The sequence below is a fragment of the Danio rerio genome, chromosome 21 (assembly GCF_052040795.2).
Source record: "Danio rerio strain M-AB ecotype USA chromosome 21, GRCz13ab, whole genome shotgun sequence".
NCBI classification, from domain to species: Eukaryota; Metazoa; Chordata; class Actinopteri; order Cypriniformes; family Danionidae; genus Danio; species Danio rerio.
The window spans coordinates 16,565,920-16,585,183 of NC_141041.1; the positions used below are offsets into that span (position 1 = coordinate 16,565,920).

General features: G+C 35.9%; 2 protein-coding genes across 9 annotated transcripts in view; both read left to right on the forward strand.

Annotated features, from left to right (window-relative positions):
• LOC147838808 (uncharacterized) overlaps positions 1–19,264 on the forward strand; it is a 483,811-nt gene that overhangs the window by 433,625 nt on the left and 30,922 nt on the right. The window lies entirely within an intron of this gene.
• Positions 254–14,275, forward strand: LOC147838810 (uncharacterized). 8 transcript variants are annotated; one of them, XR_015520139.1, is made up of 9 exons: positions 6,437–7,518; positions 7,613–7,641; positions 10,463–10,849; positions 10,942–11,283; positions 11,979–12,347; positions 12,683–13,084; positions 13,234–13,387; positions 13,535–13,611; positions 13,825–14,275. XR_015520139.1 is itself a non-coding variant. In XM_087300981.1 (8 exons), exons 5-7 carry the CDS (start codon positions 12,086–12,088, stop codon positions 13,609–13,611), a joined length of 741 nt encoding a protein of 246 aa, XP_087157107.1. In that variant the 5' UTR covers positions 6,446–7,518; positions 7,613–7,641; positions 10,463–10,849; positions 10,942–11,283; positions 11,979–12,085; the 3' UTR covers positions 13,825–14,275. The 8 variants fall into 8 exon arrangements, 3 of the variants coding, with proteins under 3 accessions (XP_087157108.1, XP_087157106.1, XP_087157107.1); XR_015520140.1 differs by lacking the exon at positions 6,437–7,518 and adding an exon at positions 254–387 and having other exon boundaries at positions 13,234–13,611; positions 13,825–14,023; XR_015520138.1 differs by having other exon boundaries at positions 6,446–7,518; positions 13,234–13,611; positions 13,825–14,023.

Consider the following 19,264-nt stretch of genomic DNA (forward strand, 5'->3'; position numbering starts at 1 on the left):
CCGTTTTAAAGGCATATCCTTCCTGAGAAACAACAATGGTGAATATCTATACCAACTGACATAGCTCATTCAATGTCATGTGTTACAATATGACATCTTTGCATTTAGAATATACAAACATTTCATTTAATTTAACATTTCATTCAAGTTTTTAGTTCACTTTAAGCCATTGAAAAGTTTATTTTGTGAGCACACAGAAACTAAAATAATGATTTAATCAGCAGTTTCCCCTACTCATTGTCAGTATAGGGGCACATTCATGTTATGCTTGGCAGCACCTCTGACGTATTAAAGTACCTCATGCACGGGCATCCGGATGAACATGACACTCAGAAGTGGACTGGGACATAGGCCAGAAAATCCTGCACCCACTCTGGGCGTCCTTTGGTAAATATTCTATCAGGGATTTTTAGGATTTGGCATATAGACGAGTATAAAGAGTGAGACTCTTCACAGTATGTGAGCCATACTGCATTCTGGCTTTGCTGAAGTAGATAAGAGCTTGTTTTAGGAATTTCTGTGGATTATAGTGAAAGAGGCAAGATCCTTGGACTGAGGCCATGCAAAATAATAAAAAGCTTTGGTAATACTATTACACACTATCAATCATTTATTAAGCACTAGCTATTTGTTAGTTCATTATTTGTTAGGCATTAACTCTACATTAATAGACGTTAAGCAGTTTATAAATACAGCTACAAATGATGTATTCTTGACAGCAAATGTACTGCATCCCATGTGATAACACTTTATAATAACTACACATTATAAACCATTTATTAGGCATTAGCAATTAGTGAATTTATTATCTGTTAAGCATTAACTCTACATTAATAAACGTTAGTAAGCAGTTTATAACTGCAGCTACAAATGCATGAATCATTGACTTCCAACCACATTTATAATGTGCTTAATAATTGTACTTTCATACTTAGTTAATGATTTATTTTTCATTAATAAATTAAGTATTGCATTATTTACAAACCAGTTATTTAAGCATAGTTGGTTGTTTTTTTTATGGTTGTTTTTGGATAACTCAGAATGAGTTAGTAAATTATTAATAAACAATTCAAATTAACATTTATAATTCTTATTGTTCAGGCATATACTAATAGTTATTGTTTGTGTTAATAAATGCTTTAATAACTCAACTTCATGCAGTTTTGTGACCTAATCTAAGGTGAGGACTATTTATGCTGTATGAATCCCTTATAAATGACAATTAAAAAGTTAGTTAAATTCTTAACAGGAAAAAAGAACATAAATCTCGCTCCTCCATACCTTACTAATCTTGTTCATATCTTGTTCATTAGACTCTCTTTCACAATTTAAGTCCAAACTCAAAACACATCTGTTTAGAACAGCCTATTCTCTTTGACCTGATTGCATTTTTAAAGTTTGTATTGCTTTATATTGTTTTAATTGTGTTTTTATTTGAATTGATTGTTTTAGCTGTCCTGTACAGTGACCTTGAGTGTCATGAAAGGCGCCTTTAAATAAAATGCATTATTATTATTATTATTATTATTATTATAAACAAAATTATTTATTACTATTGGTTTGAAGATACACAAATGAAAATGTACTTCAAATGAAAAATTCATATTTGCAAGCTTATCTAAAAAATACTGTACAGTTTAAACATTGCATGTTATTATATTGTTAAATTATTATATTGTTGTTGCTTTGATCAATTTTTATGTTATATTTTGAGTCACTCCTGTTATTCTGCAATGTTTAAACTTTAGTCCTCACTTTAGATTAGGTCACAAAACTGCATGAATTAGAGATAATAAAGCATTTATTAACATACATAGTAATATATACCTGAATAATAAGACATATAAACGTTGATTTCAATAGTTTATTAATCATTTACTAACTCATTCTAAATTATCTTAAAAACCACCAAATACTCTTAAATAGAAATGGTTTGTAAATAATGCAATACTTAATTTAGTAATGAAAAATAAATCATTAACAAAGTATGAAAGTACAATCATTAAGCACATTATAAATGTGGCTGTAAGTCAAGAATACAGCATTTATAGCTCCAATTATAAACTGCTTACTAATGCTTAATAATGTAGAGTTAATGCTGAATGAGTTCACTAGATACTAATGCTTAATAAATGATTCATAGTTATAATAAAGTGTTGCCAAAAGGGTAGTGGTAGTTTTTTCATGTGTGTGTTCTACTTTACTTTAACAGCGCTACCCTTATAAGTGTTTGTCCTGCTTAATTGTGTCGATGTTTCCCTTGACTAAATGGTGTTCCTGGTTAAGGATTATTGATCCTTTCTTGTATTTTATTGTATTTAATTCATCATCTAAAATGACAAAGATCATGTTTTTATATTTAATGCTGATAAAGAAAATAAATGGAAAGCTGACAAACAGAAATAAAACATGTATTCTTTAGCATTTATCTCACTTAATCACTTTATACTTACAGAAGTAGTCTAACAGGTTTGCTCATATTTCATTCACATACAACAAACCCATACTGATAGCTTATTTACGCCAATTAGCAGGTTTAATTAGTTTAAAGAAAATGGTCACACCCACACTGTAAACGATTTCTTGTTAAATTAACAGTAAGTTACTGGCAACAATTATCCAGTAGCTGCTGTATTTCATAAAACAGTAACATTATTGTAATACTAATTACATTAGTATTACATTTACTGTAAAATGTAATACATCATTTTACTGTTGTTGATTTTTACTGTAACACTAATTACAGTAGTGGTGCACATACTGCAAAACTGAAAACAGTATTTTATTGTACATTTTTACCATGAAGAACTACGGTATTTTAACGTTACTTTCATTATTACTGTATAGTATTTTACAGTTATTAAATGTTATTTTATTATATTTAATAGTGCTACTTTATAATGGGTAAAAATTTTTCAAAAATTGCACAAGTGTTATTTTAACTGTTCAAGACGTACAAGAAAAATAAAGAAACTGAAACTTTAACTTCACAATAAAGGTTTATTGTGTAAACCATGCTAAAACAGTAGCAATTATTCAATAAAACAGAGCAACAGAACACTAATAAACAATTGATCATTAAAACCAGTCAACAATTAATGCATCAAAAATTATTACAATTTTAAAAACAGGTGAAAATACTGCTACAAGACAGGAAATGATGAAGGCCAAATGATGTGGAAAGGGACAGTGAAAAAGGGCAGCAGCATGATGATGATCCTGCAAAAATGACAAGCAAAATCAATCACTGAAGTAAAAACTAATTATCCCTCAAACCATTTAATTCATTCAGAAACGAAACACTGCACTGCAGTTTATATATACATATATATATATATATATATATATATATATATATATATATATATATATATATATATATATATATATATATATATATAAAACAGTTTTTTAATTGTTTTTGTTGGTGAAATACAGTTTGTTGTCAATTCACAATTACACTAACGTTAATGGGGAAAAGATCAGCGGGCATTGTTCAATATGCAGCAGTGATGGCATGTAAGCGAGACAAATAAACATTTTATCGAGTCATTTCATACAATTTATTTATTGATTTATTTTTTATACGAACACATCTCCAGTGACATTTCCTCAAACTAAATCATCATAACGTTACTGTGCACAGCATCAGTAAAATGTTGAGAATAATTTAAATACTTAATTTTTTAAAACAGTCACTGCTGATTACAAACTAACATTAAAGCTAAGCTTACAGAAATCCTGTATGCATGACAATATAAAGATGTATTACTCACTGATGTCGAAGCACTTCCAGGTCATCAGAGATGTAGACAGGACAGAATATGTGCTATCAAATGAGCTCTTGTGCAGCCTTTGTTGGACATCCAGGTAGTATGTTCACCCACACTGTAAGAAACAAAAACAGAAACAATTTATTAAAATGTGAGGGATAGTAAACATGTTTGGTCTACAGAGAGAAGAAAATGTTTACTTTAAGCATTGATCCCAATGAATCTATTTCTCAACTACATTTAACCTTATCACGGAAACAGCATTTTTGAGCTTTCAGACCAGGGGTGCTCAACCTTGTTTGCTTTAAATTAGAATTAAAACAATAAATCTCTATGTCAAATAAAATACTTCAGATCTAAATAAAGCAGGTGTTTTTACCTAAAGGTTCCTTCCCTCCAGTTAGTTTGGCTGCAAATCCCTCCACATCTGTGCTTTATTCGGTTCTTGTCTTAAGAGTAAATGGTGTCGCATTCCAGGTTCATCACAATCTGGGCTAGAAGGACAATATGACAAAAGACAAGACACATATAAATAAAAGTCTCAGAATAAAATATTTAAAGGAATAGTTTACTATTTTGCCACTATTTACTCCACGTGTTTTAAACTAGTTTGAATTTCTGTTAAACACTAAAGCAGATATTTTGAAGAATGTTAGTAACCAGTAACTATTGACATCCATATTTAAACCAAATTTCTTTAAAAAATACGAGTTTGTGTTCAACGGAACAAAATAAATATATAACTATTTTGAAACAAGTGGAGGATGCCAAAGATGCTATTATTTTCATTTTTGGGTGAACTGTCCCTTCAATTCAAGTGTCAAGCACTAGTTATAAAAACTGATGTGTCGCTTGAGGAAAACTAAATCAAGTACCTTCTGTGAACAAGCAGAATCATTATGCCATTGTATTCAGTGATTCTCTTTTACATTTTCCCACTATAAAACGATAGCTTCAACATGCAATCCATGTTAAAACAAAAATGAATAGCATAAAATAACATATTGAACTAAACTTACAGTTTCCAGTTCCATACGCCCAGTAAAATTGCTAATAAACAAAGACTGGTGTTTTAACACCAGATTTTTTTTATCTTAGGAACTGCTGGAAGAAGAAAAAGAGGTTTTACATGAAACTCCTCACAACAAATCTGTGAACAACTTGACATTTCAAAATCTAATCAAAATGAGGAAGACATCAACATTACCTTGAATAATCAAGTGAGGAGTGATTGGTAGCATCAGTTTTTTAACATCAATTACTGTAGCTGAAAAACAGATAAATATAATAAGAGTAAAATAAGACTTAACATTAATTAATCTAAATCTATGGTACAACGATACCAATCTGTATGGGGTTAAAATACATTTGTACACAAATCATTCACTGACCCCATCAATTTCTCTTAGAATAGGATATATATATATATATATATATATATATATATATATATATATATATATATATATATATATATATATATATATATATATAGTGATAATGACTTTGGCTTATATCTGTGTACTCAGAACGTACACTCACCTCAGGTACACCTGAACACCAAAAATTAAATGTACAATTAATGACACACTATACATCAAGCTCATTAACATTATTGAGAAATAGACAATAAATATGTATTTTGTAAATATTAACCTTAGCTTAAAACAATTCCACTGCATTTAATTTTTAGCTTCATTTAATAAAAGTTAAGACTCATTTCATTATGAGTTTAGTTTAACTTAAATAACTAACTTACAGTTGAAAAATGTTACCATAATGATAGCTTAGTCAAAATGATTATGTGAAGACCAGAGCTTACCTTAACGGTAACGTTAAACGTTTAACTTTTCATGGTGACTTCGCCTTCATTTCAGTGTTGTGCTGAAATAGGGAATTCATTAATGCAGTTACAATAAGTTAAAGTTATGTTTTTTCAGGTAACTTAACGTATGGTCAAAAACTTACTCAAGATAAACTCACTGTATCTAATACCTCGCAAACACTACAATGACCACCTGGCGTCTGTTATTTCTTGTTTAAAATACCATTTGTTAACGGATAGCGTGACATAACATAAGAACCTACAACTAATGTCACTTAGTTAATTCTTTTAAATTACACACACAATACACAGAAATACATACAAAACAATCCTTTAACGGACGGAATTTGACTTTAAAACACTTACCGAGGATGAATTCGCTGGATGAAAGACGACAGGTGAATTTCAAATTAGGAGAGCCGTTGCCTGCATGTCGAGTCGTGTCCGTTCGGTTCTATGAAACGGCTCCTTAGTGAACAGTAAAGAATCGAATCCGCCTAAAATTGATTCCTTTTTGTATATGATTCATTACTATTTCGTTATCCTGCTTGGCCACACGCATTTATACACTAATTATACACTAATTGCATATTGCTGAATGTGCTTGTGAACACGTGTGATCAAATAGTTCCCGAGCAAACGGTTCAATTCGGTTCAATACGAGGCGCTCGAGTGCTGAACCGAACCAGTGCAAACGTGATATTGATTACAATATAGTAACATTGTTTTTTATTCACTTTACCAGCGAGATTATTACATATATCTGACCTTGACAATAAGAAATAAAGTTCGTTTGAAGTGTTTTGAGAATTAATATTTTTCTTGTTTTTCTCCCAGAATTCATTTCACATCAACAAGCAAATGGTAATGGCGGATGAGAAAGCCCAGCTAATATTATAAATATTGCGTTTAATATGTCACGAAATGAAATTTTAACAGTGTTTCATGCGAGAATGTAGTTCTTACAAACTCAAATCTGTGGTTTATTTATAGATATCATTTGTAAATTTTAAGCGTGCTTTGCCGATAGCGGAGATTCGGACCTCCAGGGTGTCCATCATCACTCATGTGTCCGGCGAAACGAGGTTATAATCGGCTAGACATGTGAGACTTGCCCTGGTCTTAGATGGCTCTATAATGAATGTGTTATGAAATTTAGTTTTAACCGTTTTTCATGCGGGAATGTAGTTGTTTTAAACTCAAGTCTGTGGTTTATTTATAGAGATGGTGCGTATTTTAAAATATTGTTTTGAAAATGTGGAGATCTGTGACCTCCATGGTGATGACGGGTGCCCTAACCTCATGAATCCGTCTAAAGCAGGCTGGTCATTTTGACATTTAAGCTGACTTTGGTTTCATGAATGAATTACTTTTGTTCCAGTTTACGTTTTGGTTAAGCACAAAGTTATGTTGATTAAAAATGATTTAATATTTTCATGCTAACCTTATAAAATTAAGGTGCAGTACATCCAAAAATGGAAAACCAGGGGACAGTTTCATGCACTGAACAGTCTGAAGAAACTGGTTAGTTTATTTTTCTTCACAAAATACTTTGTCAAAAAATAAAATAAACATAATAATAATAATATAAAGTGTGTGTAGAGTTTTTCATGGTCATTTGCAGTACTGTATTTAGATGCACAGTAACTGATTTTTTCCCAAAATTCATTATAAAATCTGCAGTAGCATACTGTTAATCATGTTCACAGTATGGAAATGTTGAGAATACATTATCATGCTGTGAAAACAGCAATATATACAGTAACACACTGTGCACAGCTTATACAGTAAACAACTGTTGAGAAATGCAGTATAATACTGTGAAAACAACAGAAATCGTTTACAGTGCACATATTGTGCTCTGCTATGAAAAGATCTGCCAAAAGACAAACAGAAACTGGCGAGCAAGACAAGGGAATGGTAAACACAAAAACAAAAAACTATAAAATTTGCTTAATTGTAAACAAATGTATAGTTTTTTTCACAATTAATCATGCATATTTTCCTCATGCAGAACCATGTTTACACTGGTGCTATTCTCAGGTATGGAACACTTTTATTTTTACTCTTTCCCCACCTTGCTTTTTTTGCTAATTAATATCTTGCTTCAGTAGATTTGTACTCTTGCTCATCATCACAAATATATATATATATATATATATATATATATATATATATATATATATATATATATATATATATATATATATATATATATATAGCTTGAACCAAAAATAATGAACTACCTAATTATGGAAGGCAGAGTTACTGAATACATTATCAACACTACTGATCTTTATCAAACTACTGATCGAGCTATTTGTCAAGCTACTGATCAAATGAAATAAATATAAAATGATATAAAATGAACTGCACTTTAGTTGGACACATATCAGTCATCCACATTACATGCTCATTTAGTCTTTTTACATAGATTTAAACATTTAAATGAACAGAGGGTGAGTGAATTTTTATCATCTTGCAACATATAGAATTTTAAATTCCTGAAGGTTAGGAATGTTTTTAAGTAAAAACATAATGATTGAGAATACATTTATTAATTTATTATAGACAAATAAGAATGTTATTTTTGTCCTTATAATTATACTCATATTTTGATACATATTAAAACAATGATATCCAATTACTGGCAGCTACTAGAAAAAATGATATCTTTATTGCGTTTTTAAATTGGTTTGATTTTATTTTCATAAGTAAAGTACATTTTCAAATCTCTTAGTACAAAACATTAAACTGATCCCACTTGTAATACCAGTTGTCATTCTTTAAAACCACCATTATATTAGAGTTGCACATATTGTATTTTCATTCCGAACACAAGATCATTGTGATACTGTATGGGTTGAGAACATTAGGTTTAATGACCAAAACACAACAGTCATATATTTTTTCAACAATCATCTCACTCAGTAGCTAACAATACAAGGTACAGGTTTTAAATCTCTCTCTGCGCTGAATAAATATAAAAATGTACACACAACCATCACAGCCAATGTCACACTTTTGTTTAGAAAAAACTAAAAAAGCGTTATTAAATGTGCTTTATGTATGTTGTTTTTACTCTTCTAAAGCATAAAATTACCATAATATGTTTGCAGATATTCAAGGAACACGCTAAGTTAACATTCTGTACTTGTTTATTTGGAAAACAATAATACGGTTAGTCATTCTCTATTAAAAAGGTGTGTTCCATGTAGGAATGTCGTACCATCATGACTATGCAGAGTGCACTGCCAAGCACATGAAAAGTGTAAAAGAACTCTAAACACCTTAAGATATAATGGACCTTTCAGTAAAAGGAAAACATCCTAAGATGGTCACAGTCAAACTTAGATGTGGGGGGAGAAAAACTGTATAAAGGGCAGGCCCGGATTAAGAATTCAGTGGCCCCTTGGCACAATGTCTTGTAGGCCCCCTACCTAGCCATACCCCTGTTGCTGAATATAAAAAAAGAGATTAATTTCATATTTTTAAAATAAAATTAATCTATAATGTATTGCCTGCATTTTTAAAATGAATGATATACAGTACATATATTTCTAGTCTACAAAATTTTGACTTATTTTTAAAGCATTTAAAGCACTTTGAAAAAAAATGCTAATACCTTTAGTGAAAATTAATGGATTTTAATATACTTGTTCAAGTTCACTACAGCAGTACTAAAAATGAATATTTAAGGGTGTTTTAAATATATAACTTCTACAAACTTATAATGCAAATGATTTAGATATAACACTTCCACAATTCAGTTCTATGAATATGAGTCCTCCATAATACACACACTTAATAATGATTTCTACTTGTCTTCCTCGTGATGAAGACTAGGCAAAATGTGATATGTAGTGGGGGGGAAAAGAAGAATATGTTTGTCAGGTGCTATATTCGAACGGGGTTCATGATTGATCGCGTCAAAAGAAGGTGCCATGTGCTCTACGAGCTACGCCACTCACTCTGCTGTCTGTTGCGTTCTTTAGTTATGTATGTTGTCTCTGTCAATCAAATGGTGATGAGCGTGAATTGCTTAACTAGCTTATTCCAATGAAGTGCGCTATTTGCACTTAGCTTAAAGAGACACTTCAGAATCTGCATTTCCCCCCCCGCGCAGGGGCCCTAAGTTGCACTGGCCCCTGGGCCTGTGCCCATAATGCCTGTTGGGTTATCTGGCCCTCATAAAGAGTGCACAGAACACAGACACTTCAGATTGTTTGGGAAAAAGGTTTCAGATTGTTCTGAAAGGCTGCTTTCAAACATATCAGCTTTATTATGTAAAATAAAGTCTATCTCTTGTTATTGAAAATCAAATCATTATCAAAATCATTAAAATTAATTAATGATAAGGCCGGAAATATGAGTGTAGTTCATTTCAGTTTGAAGGCTGCCTCAATATACACAAGGGGCAGCCAAAATCAAAAATGAGAAGCAGATTCAGAGTTATAAAGTTCACATGATGAAAACTAAATTCTACACACTGCACCATTAAAAAAAATATACATCATGAAAAGATTATCAAATAACACATCAAGTCATTAACATATGAAAGCAAAATATATATATATTTTGTGATTATGTCTATTTCATAACATGCTTGAAAATACACTGCAATGTATGAATAACTGCACTTTTAATGATCTGAAATAAATTTTAAGAGTTTAAACCAATTGCTTTCGAAAATTAAGTCAAAACAATTAAATAAAACTACAAAGGTTAGCTCTCTGTGTTGTAGAAGAATCAAATTTTTGCAGCCAGACATTCCGCACATCCGAAAGTGTCTTGTCGTCAGAAAATAACTAATAAGATTTGATTTGCTGATCCTGATTCATCGCAGATTTTGTATTTTAAACAGGTTTTATTACTTTCACCTTGAGTGTTCCTCATCAGTATGTGTTTTTGAATGAATCCAAGACCTGGGCAGAAGCTCAGAGATACTGTAGAGATAAATACACTGATCTGGCCACCATTGAAAATGAACAACAGACAATCCAGTTACTAGACAAAGTAAATGATGATTCCATTGATTTGGCCTGGATTGGACTCTATGATGATCTGAACAGCTGGAAATGGACTCTGGAGGACAGTGATTTCTTTAAGGCCGAAGAGAAACACTTCAGGAACTGGAAAAATCCAGAACCATACAGTTATGGGGCACAAAGTCTGTGTGTGTTTATGAAAGATGGGATATGGAAAACAGAGGTTTGCTCTACAAAATATGATCAAACTGTCTGCTATGATGGTAAGTTTATGCATTAAAATCTACAAGACAATTAACAAAACTGAAAGCAACCAAAACAACCTCAGTATTAATATGATATTTTTACCTTTCAGGAAGAGAAAATGCCAGTGCTACTTATGTTGTCATTTACCAGAATAAAAACTGGACTGAAGCTCAGAGTTACTGCAGGGAACATCACACAGACCTCATCAGTATCAGGAATGAAACTGAAAACCAGAAGATCAATTATTTTTAAAAAAGTTTTTCTTATATTGCTGTTTGGATTGGTCTGTACAAAACAAGATCTTGGTCAGATCTGAGCAACTCTTCATTTAGTTACTGAAGCTCAGGGCAACCAAATATAGCAGGATCCTGCACCTTGGTCTCATTTAGTGTCTCTTGGCAATGGACTGATGAAAACTGCAATTATGCATTTCCTCTTATTTGCTACAGTGGTGAGTGGATCTTAAAAATAGTGTTTGCCAAAAAATGTATACTTTGTAATCACTGACTCACCCCCATGTCAGTCCTGGATGCATTTCTAAGATAGTTTGAAGCAAGTTATACAGTTTAAGAATAATACGATTTGTTTATTTATTCGGTTGCACTATTCCTTTATCTGGCATAATAACTCATGACATCACTTATTGACTTAATGTGCTTACACCAATTTCAGAAAACATACTGTTTAATAGGGTCAGAATCTGAGACAACATATGACATCTGGAATTTAAAGTGTATTTTTTTCTGACATTCTAACTGACAAGAAATGCTTTTATGTGAAATATATGAAATTAAAATGTAGGTCACTGAACAATTACACAACTTTTCATTGACCTTCATATGAACTCTTTTGAACAAAAATAAGTTTTGGATTGTCTCAAACTATGTTGAAGAATGCAATCAGTGGGTTTGACAAATGTGAGACATTCCCTGAAATTCCTGAAATTCGAATGCTACTATTGTAAAAAGCAAAAGCTACTTTATTTTTAAATAATTAATGCTAACAATACATTTAAAAATAATAGTAATTTTGGGAATGTCTAATTTATAATTGTTTTGGATGATGTTTTATTTACAAGATTAATTCACAAAAAAAATATTGAGGGTATTTTGATACATAAAACTTGAATTGTTTTATCATTGACAGTATTGGAATCATCTTGGCAATATCACTTCGTGAATCAGTCTTTGAACTGGACTGAAGCTCAGAGATTCTGCAGACAGAATTACACTGATCTGGCCACCATTGATAACATGGAGGAAATGAACAGGCTGATTAACACAGTCAACAGCAGTTACAATGGTTCAGCCTGGATTGGTCAGTATGATGATGTGAACAGCTGGAGATGGTCACTGGAAGACAATGATTTCTATCAGGAAGGAGAAAGAGATTACAGGAACTGGTATCATGAAGCAGCCAGCAGTTATGGGAATGATTTTTGTGCTTACATGGATTTTAATGGAGACTGGTATGACACATTATGTGAGAAGAAATACATACCTGTCTGCTATGATGGTGAGACATAAAATTTATTTTTTGAAAATGATTTCTTTTTGAATATTTTTAAATGTACATAAGAAGTTTTCTTTTAGTTAAACATTAATTGTAATTGTAATGAATTTAAAGTTAAAGAATCAACAAACCAAACAGTAAGAGTTGTGGTAAGATCTCCAGAACATGGCTGGGCTTGGTTATAGGCTGGATCAAAACCCAAGTAGACAACACTGAATCATTACTGTAAAATTGAAATTTAAATGTATTGTAGATTTACTGGATGCATTTAAAATGTAAAAAAACAAAACAAAAAAGGTAACAAATAATTAAACACTAAATTTATGTTTCTATCTTAGATGGAGAAAATGCCACTCAGAAGTATATTTTGCTAAACACAGATATGCCTTGGAGTGAAGCTCAGAGCTACTGCAGAGCAAGATACACTGACCTGGCCAGTGTGAGGGATGAGACAGGGAGGCAGCAGATAATGAGCATTATAAATAATTATTATAATGGTAATGATTTCAGATTTAACGTGTGGATCGGTCTGTACAGAAACAGACTGTGGTCAGATCAGAGCAGCTCTTCCTTCACATATTGGCTGCCACAGATTCAAGGTGATGTTGCACAACCAGATAATGGTGCAAATGTCCCAGGAGAACATGGAGCCCAACAGTGTACAACTGTGTCTTTAAAATACTTTGCTCAGTGGACAGATGAGAGATGTTTAGCCACTTTGTCATTCTTCTGCTACAGTGGTGAGAAACTAAACCTTCAATTAATAAGTAAAATTATAAACATCATGTTATTACACAGAAAAGCGTAACATTTGATAATTATGCTAACTTACACCTTCTGTTTGCTTTCTGGTGAACCTGATGACCATCATATGAACCCACATGTGCAGATGTGTATGGTATGTTTGTATAGTTTTGCATGTTTTACATTTATATTTAGTCATTTAGCAGACGCTTTTATCCAAAGCGACTTACAAATGAGGACAAGGAAGCAATTTACACAACCAAGAGCAACAATGAATAAGTGCTATACACAAGTTTCAGGTCTGTAAAGTCTAAGAAGGGACTGTTTTGCTGTTTTGAACATAATGACTGTTCCTTAGCAAAAATTAAAATGCATTTAGTCACACAGAACTCTAGTGTTAATTAAACTGTACTAACATGGTCATTTATTTAATTTTTACTGATCAGTGATGGCAATGGGAGTGGAATTTACATGTCTAGATAATTTGTCAAAGGCAGAGATTGAGGGACAGGTGATTGTATAGGTAAGACACTTGACAGTCATTATTAATTATTTACTAACAGTAACACAACTTTTTTGTTTGAATATTTTCTTTGATACTTCAGGTATTTGATTGATACCACAGATACTTATTTAAACATTTAATGCTAAAATAGCAATAAATACATTATCAGTGACATTTAAATGACAAAAGAAGCACGATGATACATTTGTCATAACTTATATATATTTTCAGTTACAAGAGGAGCTGATGAAGCATGGATTTCCCAGCAACGTCACCATGCATCTGAGAAACTATCATAAGATCAAACCCTGATAAAGGAGGACAGCGCTTTACTGTTTCCACATTTTAGAGTTTCAGACTCAGCACTTACTACTTGTAATAAATATAACTGTACTGTCTTTACTTTTACAAATAAATGTTCTTACACTGTAAAAACATCTGCTAATTAACAGCTTTTGTATTTAGTAAGTGACAGCTTTATTTAGTTTATTTACATTAATTGTTTGCTTCATGAGACCTTCATGAGATGTTGAAAATAGAAGTCTGCAGTAACAAAATGAATTTTTTTATATTTTAGTTGTACATTGTTGAGAAAAAATATATATAGAGAATTAATTATGGCTTTTCAATATGAAAGCTGTTAGAGGAATTATCAAGCCTTCAAAATGCTATTAAAACGCATAAACAAAAAAAAAAAACATAAATCACAAAATATGCAAAACTGTTGATTTAAAGATATTTTTTACAGGGTGCTTGTGAAATATCTTAATCTCATGATAAAATATTGTTTTGTTGTGTTTATTTTGTTATAAAAGACAAATCAATGAAGGGCTTTGTATCAGAATTGATTTAGCTTGAATTTAATGTAAAAATAATGGATAAATGGGTTTATGGACTTCATATACTTTGACCAGTAGCTGATAATGTAAAGGTAAGACAAAACAATAATTACATTATTTTAGTATCATCTTGATAAACACAACAAAGGTTAAAAGCTGTGTGTAAAATTAAATAAAGTTTGAAGGTTTAAATGAAGTGGTGGTTGTTTCATAGGTCTATATATAGGTCTATATCACAATAGTGTGCAACAAAAGTATACCAGTCACTTAAAGAAAAGTTAAACTCATACCCATGTGGAATTAAACATTTTCATAAATTGCAGAAACATTTTAATAACAAATTTATGATCATGGTGTTTTGAGCATTAAAAAAGACATTTGAACTAATTTTCGAAAACAAACAACCAACCAAACAAACAAACAAACAAAAATTCAGTATCAGAACAACGAATAGCTCATAAGGATGGTTTACCCAATATGGCCACAGCCATATCACCCTGCAGTCCAAGACTGGTTACCCACTGAAGCTAAGCAGGGCTGAGCTTGGTCAGTATCTGGATGGGAGACTGCATGGGAAAGCTAGGTTGCTGTTGGAAGTGGTGTTAGTGGGTCCAGCAGGGGGTGATCAACTTGTGGTCTGTGTGAGTCTTAATGCCCCAGTAAAGTGAAGGGGATGCTATACTATAGCATGTGCTTTATTTTGGATGAGACGTTAAACTGAGGTCATCCTATGGCACTTCTCGTAAAGAGTGGGGGTGTAACCCGGTGTCCTGACCAAATTCCCTCCATTACCGGCCTCCCAATCATCCCCATCCATCGAATTGGCTCTATCACTGTCTCTTGACTGCACCTACAGATGGTGTGTTGTGAGCGCACTGGCGCCGTTGTCCTGTGCCTGTTGTCGCATCATCCAAGTGGATGCTGCACACTGTTGGTGTTGTGAAGAGACCCCCCCCCCCCATGATTGTGAAGCGCTTTGTGTGTATGGCCAAACACAATAAATGCACTATATAAATACACATTACATTACAAAAATGTAAAACTCTGTCATCAAACCTTATTTACTCAACCTCCACTTGTTCTAAACCAGTTTGAGTTTTTTTCCTACTATGAATGTCAGTGGTTACATGTTTCGAACATCCTTCAAATTATCTTCTTTTGTGCTCAACTGAGCAAAAAAAGTGAAGATGAAGTTTGGAGCAACTTCTTACCATTGTATGACAGTGTTCATTTACAGACTTTTTAATAAGATGCTTACATGAATCTGTTTGGAGATAAATCATGAATCTGTTCTCCCCAATTTTTAATGAGCAGTTCTGGATAATCAAACTCAAATCTGAATCATTCAACTGCTATGGCAGTGTCAGTTGTTTTTTTTTTTTGCCCTGAATATGCATATCATATTCCCTCATTTGTTTGCAAAGGGCAAACAACTAGTAAACCTGGATTTTTAGGGAAACCTTCCTAGCCTTCCTACTAAGGTCAGATTGGCACATGTTTTTGATTGCACTCAGTGCATTTGAAGCTTGGGTGGCTTTTAATAGTTTCATTCATTCAATAGCATACAAGCATAATAGAGAATGTTCAAGGTTACAGAAGTAACCCTTCATTCCCCGAGGAGGGGAACGGAAGTGCTGTAAGTGGATTTGATGTTAAAATCCACGTATGGGAGGTTTCGGTTCAGAAGCCGCTTGTCTGAAAGAGTATTGAACGTGCCAATGAAAACAATGAATTGGCAGCGTAAGCTTGCGCAGGTGTGCTTCATTGCCAATTATCCCAGCATATGAGCACACCTGGCGCCAGCAAATGCCATCCTTTTAAGCTGAAGAGACTTTTTAAACAGCTAAGGGACAGTCATTATGGCGACGGAGTATAGCACTTCCGTTCCCCTCCTCGGGGAACGAAGGATTACTTCTGTAACCTCGAACATTCCCCTTCGGTTGGGGAACTCCAGTGGATTTGATGTTAAAATCCACGTATGGAAAACGCCATAATGACTGCATCTTACCAACGCCTCCGATGAGAGGGCAGTCAAGCAAGCGTGACGTACCCAAATCATGGAAGGCGCGGTCCTTCAACGTGCCCTTGGCCCTAACGTATCCCCACTTCAAAAGAAGTCTTACGGTATAGGTATATTTTTTTGGGAGTCGCTAGCGTCTAGATAATTCGTTGGGAAGCGTGCAATCCCAGTAGGGAGGACGCTGCGGAGACCATCCGCACCCATTGAGGGAGACAAAATGGAAATATATATGGACTAGCCCTAAGAATGGGGAGTGCGCATAAGAAGATGGTTAGCGGATAGGGAAGACACGGGTCCACCCGAGAGGGGGGACTGAACCATGGCGGAAAAGCATATGGGATCGCCAGAGGGGATCGCACATAGCCGGCACCTATACCCAAAAACGTAGGCTGACCAGCGGGCAGACCTAACGTAGTGGGCCAGCAAGTGACTCCTCTGCTGAGTCAGTGCTGGGGGCCTCGGAGGAATCTGCAGGGCTCACCGAACGGGGAACTTTACTGACAGACAGGAAGGTGCTCATCTCTCCGTGTTAAGGAAAAAAGGGTTACCTAATACCCTTGAGGAAACTGGCTCCACTCGCAGATTGTAAAACCTTGCAAATGTGTTGGGTGTCGCCCAGCCCGCAGCTCTACAGATGTCTGTTAAAGAGGCGCCGCGTGCACGCACCCACGAGGATGCAACGCTCCGAGTGGAGTGCGCACGCACTCCCGGGGGACGCGGCTGACCCCTGCTCAAAAAAGCACAAGAAATGGCCTCCACAATCCAGTGGGATAATCTTTGTTTGGTCACGGCACTTCCCTGCTGCCAACCACCATAACAGACAAAGAGCTGCTCGGAGGATCTAAAGTACTGAGTTCGGTTCACATAAATGCGCAGAGCGCGAACTGGACAGAGTAAGGAAAGGGCTGGGTCTGCCTCCTCCGGGGGCAGCGCTTGCAGGGTTACTACCTGATCTCTAAAGGGAGTGGTAGGAACCTTGGGCACATAACCCAGGCGGGGTCTCAGGATAACGTGAGAAATCCGACCTGAATTCCAGGCACGGGTCACTGACCGAAAATGCCTCCAGGTCCCCGACCCTCTTAATGGAGGCCAACGCGACCAGCAGAGCTGTCTTCAGGGACAGAAATCTTAAGGATACCGAATCGAGTGGCTCGAAGGGATCTGAACGCAGGCTCGTGAGAACGATGCCGAGATCCCAAGAGGGCATGAGAGGGGGGCGAGTTGGATTAATTCGCCTAGCGCCTCTGAGGAACCGGATGATGAGGTTATGCTTTCCCATGGTGCCGCCAGCTACCGCGTCGTGATAAGCGGAGATGGCGGCAACGTAAACCTTGAGAGTGGAGGGCGACAGCCTGCTCTCCAGCTTCTCTAGAAGGAAAGAGAGCACAACACTGATCTGGCAAGTTCGGGGGTCTTCTCTGTGAGAGACACACCATTAAGTGAATAGACTCCACTTCAGGGCGTAGGCGCGCCTCGTGGAGGGGGCTCTAGCCTGAGTGATGGTTTCAACCACCGCAGATGGCAGGTTACCTAAGTCTTCCTCGCATCTAGAGACCACACGTGGAGGTTCCAGAGATCGGGGCGAGGGTGCCAGATGGTGCCCTGTCCCTGAGAAAGTAGGTCCTCTCTGCCAGGGGTCTGTAAGGGCTGTAAGCAGCCTGGTCCACAGCTTTGTAAGCTCTAGCTCAGAGGGAGCAGAAAACTTACAGGCTTTGGATGGGAGACGAGGTGGACCCCGCCAAGAAGAGGCGCCATGCGGATTAACCGCCATCGCGCACTCAACCTGAGGAATCGCCACATATCCCCTGGCCGCTCCACCATCAAGAGTGGTGAGGGTGGAGGGACACGCAGTACGAGCAAAAAAAAAGTGCCCTTCAAGTCCGCGTGAGCCTACTGTGCACCTCTGGGAAGAAGGGAACGCCCCTCTAGCCCCTCCCGAAGCAGCCCGGGAAAGCACGGCTAACATGTCAGTTTCAGGATCCGTTTTGACAGCGCTCACCTGCCCGAAGGGGGCGAGCGGGTCTGGATCATCATTTGACAATGAAAGCCCACCCTCCGATGCTGCGGTGGATGTCTGGTCTCCGGTGTCATCGAGCGTAAGGGCTACCATCTGTTAGACGGATCGCTTCCCTCGCCCAAAGCTTAGATAGAGCGCTTGGAGGAGCGAGAGGTCCGCGGGCCCGTGGGTGACGGATTATCTCTCGTTGAACCCTCAGATCTGCCCGAGTGCCCGCTGCAAAGCAGGGGACTACTGGGGTGGTTTTCCCTTTTGCAAAGGCTAGCTGCGATCTTTACTGCCCAACAGCCATAGCATCGCAATGACGACATGAACTGCCCGCGAGCAGCGCATTAACATGCTGGAGCATGTAACGCAGTGCCCGTGCCCATCATCCGAGGACAGAAACCCACAGCATCCAGAAACGCACAGTCGGAGCTGCGTCCTGAAAAGGACGTGCTGCACAACTGTGTGGCTCTCTTTGTGAAGTTGCAACTTTATACGCACCGCTCTGGATTACCGGACCCAAAGGATCGCCAGGCAAGGGAGAAAACCCAGCTCGACCGTCTGCCGCTGCGTTGTACACACTTTGGGCTGGGAGAAGCTCTCGTTCGCTCTGCATCACTGGATCACAGCAGGAGGAACCCTCATCGACTCGATCAGAAAGTCTCTGACACGAAAAGGATGGCGTTTGCTGGCGCCAGGTGTGCTTATATGCTGGGATAATTGGCAATGAAGCACACCTGCGCAAGCTTACGCTGCCAATTCATTTTTTTCATTGGCCCATTCAATACTCTTTCAGACAAGCGGTTTCTG